Here is a 6,000-nt window from a genome sequence, read left to right as displayed (position 1 = left end):
AGGGTTTCTCCAGAGTGTGGATGTTACCCCAGCTCCACAGAGGGGTGTCCCGTGTGTTTCTAATGGGTGCACACATGCTGAGGCGGGCAGTGCTTCTCCCACTGTGGTCACCCATCCTTCGTCACTAGCTCGAGAGTCAGTTCACACCAAAGAGCACGTGACTGATAAGAGACGTTCCCCCCGGGAAGACTGGGTCTTCACTGGAATTCAGCGGTGGAACTTAAGGATCAAAGCTCACTTCAGCTGTGAGCTGGGGCTGGAAGGCTTTTGGGACGTCACCCTAGCGTCCCAGATCAATGAAGGAGCCAAGGCAATGGCCAGCCTTGGCCAAGTGAGGTGGTGTCTGCTGTGCGGGTCTTCTCAGTGGACCAGGAGGAAGGGGAAGAGGTCAGGTCAGCTGTGTCTGGCAGTGGCTCTAGCTGTTGTTCACGCCCCAATTGTGTCCAGCTTCGGACTCAGGCTTTCACATTCTCAGCATCTGTTTTGCCCTTGAATGTCAGTTCAGTAGCTCTGATAGTGTCACCGGAAGTTCCCCTGCTCACACAGGCCTCACTGGTTGTTAATGTACCTTTCTTTGCACTTGAGAAGCTCTGGTACTTAAAGGACCCTTGCCGGTCGTCTTTTCCTCTGTCTCGCCCTTCCTGCCTCCTTTCTGTCCCCCTCCTCTGCTCCTGCTGCTGCTGAGTCGCTTCAGTCATGTCCGACTCTGTGCGACCCCATAGATGGCAGCCCACCAGGCTCCCCTGTCCCTGGGATTCTCCAGGCAAGAACACCGGAGTGGGTTGCCATGGGTTGCCATTTCCTTCTCCAATGCATGAGAGTGAAAAGTGAAAGGAAGTCGCTCTGTCGTGTTTGACTCTCAGCGATCCCATGGACTGCAGCCTACCAGGCTCCTCCATCCATGGGATTTTCCAGGCAAGAGTACTGGAGTGGGGTGCCATTGCCTTCTCCGTCCTCTGCTCCTACATCCCCCCAGTAAACTTCTCCGCTGTAGGTGTGGCTCTAATTTGGTTTTCTAAGCATGCACACCTCCTTTCTACATGTTCAATTTTTCTCTTCCATTGACCACAGACCAAGGATTGGCTGGCTGGGGGGTGGTTTTTCAGTGAAATGTGAAATCTTCCTCTATGGTGAAGTAAACATTTTGCACCTTCAGCATCCAGTTTGAGCACTGATTCACCTCGGGCTAGTACCCCTCAGAGCTGCGTGTGATCTCGGAAGTGTTCTGGAATCCAGTTGAGTGCTTCTGGGAGGACAGAGAGGTGGCTGGTCTCAGGGTCGGTCACTTGCCGATCGGGCTTTCTCAAAATCGAGAGGTCAAGTCGAAGTGCCGTGTCTGGGGCTCCCAGGGCGGTCCAGGGTTTAAGACTCCGCATTTGCATGGCAGGGGGCACGGATTCCATCCCTGGTTGGGGAACTAATATCCCAGGTGCTTCGCCGCGTAGCTGGAAAAAACAATGCCCACCAAAAAGCCCCACCACTTTGCCCGCTGTCCTGCTGGCACCATCACAGTTGGCTTTTCTTCCACAGGGTGATGGACGTGGCGTGTTGTCACGGGGAGAGCACTGGCCTCGGAGTGTGGACCATGTGACTAGGGTCCATCCCCTAAAAGCGGGGGGTGGCGGGGGAGAGGGCAGTCCTGGAACCAGTCCCCTGCAGGAACTGAGGGATGACTGGGACAGAGGGATCAGAAGCTTGAGAGGCAAGGGTGGGAAGAAGACTTCTGTTTGTTACCCACAGGCAGACTCACGCTGGGACTCCAGCGAAAACTTGGAGCTGACCTGACCTGGGCAAGGACTTACCACGGGCTTCTTCCCAAAGGACATCCTGAAGAAACCTCCCCAGGGACTAGCCGTGCTGGTGGGACTGAGCCCCTGACAGCTTTGAACCCGGCAACAAAGCGGGCACTGAACTATAGGAGGGCCCAGGAATTGTCAGAGGTCTCACCCTCCCACCTCAGCCCCTCGCCTCCCACCCCCATCCCAGTGGAGGCCCTGGACTCTCAGGAGGGGGAGAGAGAAGGGCCTGGGGTCCAGCAGGCACCCCTCAGCCAGGTTACCCTCCTTCCTGGGCCTGGTCTTATCACCCCCACCATCTTTATTTTACATTGAAGGATAATTGCTTTACGATGTCGTGTTGGTTCCTGCAGTACAATAGCGTGAATCAGCCTGAAGTATACATATATCCCCTCCCTATGAAGCCCCCCTCCCTCCCCTCTAGGTCATCACGGAGCACCGGGCTGAGCGCCCTGTCATACAGCGAATTCCCACTAGCTGCCTGTTTTACACATGATAGTGTATATGCTTCAATGCTTGTCCTCACCATCTTTAAGGGCTTACCTTGTACCCTCTGTCCTTACCACTGAGGAGGTTACTGATAAAAGCTGTGGGGTCCCCTAGAACGAGTTTCCCCCATTCTTGCAGCTTTGGAAGGCAGAAGGTTGAATGGCCAGTGGTGGAGTTTGAGATGCCGGAAGGGTGATCTGGGGACAGGGCTCTCCCTGGTGGACACAGCACTAGCCTGGGGAACGGTGTCTGCACCCCACCTTCTTCCCTTCCCAGGTGGTCTTCCTCTTGACTGCACAGGCCTTTCCTTGTTCTGTGGAAAATCGGACAGGAAGCTGACGCTTTCCTCGAAGGATGCTCTGAGCAGCTTTGTTCTTCCTGTGCTCTGTCTCTTCCTTTCTGCAGGGAGGGTACCTGAGAAAGGAGGCCCTCCTTTCTCAGCAGCCTATGAGATGACTTCTTGAAGCTCAAAGCTGTGGGCAAAGAGGAAGGAGCTCTGTTTGTGGCCATGTCATCGTTTCTCTCCTGGGGAGTGGAGACTGTTTACCTTCATGTTACCCCAATAACCACGTGGGTTCCCGGCTGTGTTGGGCAATGAGATTCCGGATGAGTAGACAAAGGGATCTTGGGGCCGAAAAGGAGCCCATGGTCCTTCTGCCCCCTGCCCTCCACTCAGGACGTGTCAGCCCCATTTTCAGGTGAAGCAGCTAAGGCCATAAGAGGTTGTATGATGTGCCCGGGGCTGCAGAGGGAGGTGGTAGCCAGGGCCAGACAGCAGACTGGAACCCGCCAGCCCTGGAGCCCCTTTGAGCCCCAGGGCCGCTGCCACTGTGCCTGGCATGCAGCCTTCATCCTGGTCAGGCTCAGGCCGAGCCCTTACTCTCCAGGTAGGAGCCACTGTGGCTCCCATTTCACAGATGAGCAGAGATGCTCAGAGATATTAATAAAACAGATATGTGTTGGTTCCCTATTTCAAACGTACCTCCATCCCCCTCATCTCCACCATGAAGATGAAGCGAGTGATGACGTCACTGATCTGGGGGACACCTGAAGCCCCTCTTTCCCTCCCTTCAGTGCATACTCATTTTCCCTCCACCCCCTGGCTGATGCGAGTGGTCGGATGATCCCAGCAGACCTTGCACAGCACTAGGGGCACCGAACTGGAGACCTGCCAGGCTAGACTGCACCCTGGAGCCGGACGAGGAGCAACCGACAGGCGCAGTGGCTGCTGGACGGGAGAGCGGCTTCAAGTGGCTTGAAAAGACCCCTTTGGCCTCAGTGTCTCATCTGGTGAGTGGGGGTTGGGTGCACTGGGGGTGGGACTTGGTCTCGAAAGCTTCTAGGTCTGAAACTCCATTTTGGGAAACAAGTTCAGAGGGAGAGGACGGGTCTGCGATGGTCCAGACAGGACCCCAGGACTGGAGGGGTTTGGAGAGCAGAGCCAGAGTCATGGCCTGTGTCATGGCCCCTTCCACCTTTGGTGCCCCCCACCTCCGGTGCCCCCCACCTCCGGACTTGCGGACTAGCTGAAGTTGTAGCTGAAGCAGTGCCTGCTGTTCCCTCTGTGGAAACTAGAAACTTCTGCATCTGAGCTGGCTTGGAGCTTCTCTTGCCCTGCTGGACTTGGCCGGTGCACTGGGAAAGTTCCCTCATTTTAGTCTAAGGATTTGCAGACTGGTGTTGAGGGGGATGTGACAGGTGGGATCTCACGCATGGTAGGAGGAGGCGCCTGGTGAGGGTCAAAGGGTGTGGGTTGGGGATTTCACCCCTGACTCACAGGGATCAGGGGAGAGGCTGGGGGTCAGTGGAGGGAGGCCAAGGAGACTTCCTGGGCCACCCACTCTCTCTCTGCCAGATGGGTGATGGGGATACAGGGCTTGGGGACCGGAGTCCCCCCAGACCAGGGGTCCCACCTCTGCCCCACACAAGCTGTGGCCCCTCAGGCCAGTGAGCTCTCCCAGCTGAACCTCTGTCCTTTGTCTCTAAATGAGGGCCTAAGACCAGCCTTACTGACCTCACAGGCAGTTGTAGAGGTTAAATGCTAAGCAGGAGGGTGAAGCAGGGGAAAGAGAGACCGAGGCGTGGGCACCAGCACAGGTTACCGGGCACCCCGGGGGGATTCCAATTCCCCTGTACAGAGGTCTTTCTCTACCTTAACTCTTGTCGGGACCATTCGCTGGTTTTCTAAGCATGCACACCTCCTTGCACCCACCTTCCCCACACGGGTGGGGATCCCTTATAAAATGCCTTCATGCCCTCTCTCCTAGTCCTCCTTGCCCCCCCGCGCACAACTCACCAAAGCCTAAGCAAGCCTGGTGGGCTGCGTCCTCATCTACAGGTGGGGTTCGGTGAGAGCTGGGCCCCCAGCTCACCTGTCCCGGGTGCTGCCCCTCATAAAATAAAGTCAGGTAAGGTCTGAGAGGTCCCTGAGTCCATCAGAAAGTTTTCTCTAGGGAAACGTCTCCAGTCTGAGCAGTGCTTTCTTCCTGATGTCTGCTTGCCGGCTCCCCTTTGCAATCTCCTGGTGTCTGCTGGCACCCCCGTTCCCCTCTGCTTGGGGCTCATCCTGCTGCAGCAAAGTTGCTTAGGTATTTGCCTGCTGATGGGCAAAGACCTCCCTGAGCCCAGTGGTACAGAGTCCACTATCCCCTCCACTGCCGGAGGCATAAAACTGCAGAGACCCACCTGATTTCCAGTTCCTCTTCTGCACTTTCAGCCTGACTTCCGATCCAAGCAGCCTCCCAGGGCCTCGGGACTTCAGTGTGACTGCGGGCTTCTTGGATTCCTTCTCTGCTGGAAAGAGGAGGTATTCTCCTTAGGACCCTGAGCCCCTGTCTGTCCAGAAGCAGAATGAGGTGCGGGCTCGCATTTAGGCCTAGAGGCCTCCTTTGTGCTCTGAGGGAAGGCTGAAGCCCAGAGTGAGAGAGCCACTGCCCAGGTCACACGGCTCAGGGCAGGGCTGGAAGGAGTTTCCCCATTTAGAATGCAGGGCTCGTGGGGAGATGTCTCACCTGCACTTTCTGATGTTTGAGGCTCAGGGAGCTGGAGCCCACCCTGGCCAAGTCCACCCAGAGTGCACTGAGGAGCAGCAGGCTGCAGACGGTCCCCAGGGCAGGCATGGCCTCAGCTGGCTGGGGATACACGGGCCTGGAGGAGAGACTCCGGACCACGTGCCTCCCCTCCCCTCCTTCCATCCCCTCTGCCCCACCTTCCATCCCTGTGCCCCAGCCCTGCAATCAGCCCCAGGGCTCCAACCTAGACCTGGGGCCACAATTGCTGAGTAGACAGCTTAGCCCCCTGTGCCTGCCTCCCCAGCTAGGAGCGGTGGAAGGACGTGGGTGCTCTTTGCCAAGAATGTTCATTCAGAGGCAGAATGTTTGACAGTGGGGCTCCCCAAGTCCTCTATCCCAGGCCCCGAGGAGGGATGACGAAGCTGAACCAGCAAGGTCCCAGGAGACTGTTCAGATGGCCCTGCAGACACTCAGTTGTCAGGGCGAGATAAACTCATAAAAACAGGTCCCTACAGACAAGAGCCGCCAGAGTGCCTGCCTGGGATTCATTTATTTGGCTGTGCTGGGTCTTCATTGCTGCATGGATTTTTCTCTAGTTACGGCAAGTGGGGGCTCTCATGTTGAGGGGTACAGGCTCGCGGGCACAGGCTCAGTAGTCGTGGCGCACAGCTCCACTGCTCCTCGGCATGTGGCATCTCCCCAGA

The 6,000-nt window shown here is 56.7% G+C and overlaps 1 protein-coding gene across 4 annotated transcripts in view; it reads right to left on the bottom strand.

The window, feature by feature from the left end:
- Nucleotides 1–2,118: 2,118 nt before the first annotated feature.
- LOC147348143 (uncharacterized) overlaps nt 2,119–6,000 on the bottom strand; it is a 43,691-nt gene continuing 39,809 nt past the window's right edge. Inside the window, exons 6-8 of one of the 4 annotated variants that reach the window (XR_015151064.1) lie at nt 4,971–5,078; nt 2,700–2,758; nt 2,278–2,598 (exon numbers count right to left, since the gene is read on the bottom strand). Coding sequence is in view for 1 of the 4 variants with exons in the window: in XM_086366489.1 (XP_086222615.1) it covers nt 2,731–2,758; nt 4,971–5,078 (136 nt within the window). In the remaining 3 variants the exon portion in view is untranslated. Of the gene's footprint in view, nt 2,759–4,970; nt 5,079–6,000 lie in introns of those variants that run through there. The other 3 variants (XM_086366489.1, XR_015151068.1, XR_015151065.1) reach the window with 3 other exon arrangements.

The sequence above is a fragment of the Bos grunniens genome, chromosome 22 (assembly GCF_055505025.1).
Source record: "Bos grunniens cultivar Pamir isolate PY7600 chromosome 22, Bosgru_T2T1.0, whole genome shotgun sequence".
Taxonomy (NCBI): Eukaryota; Metazoa; Chordata; class Mammalia; order Artiodactyla; family Bovidae; genus Bos; species Bos grunniens.
This window is presented reverse-complemented; position numbering and strand designations above follow the sequence as displayed.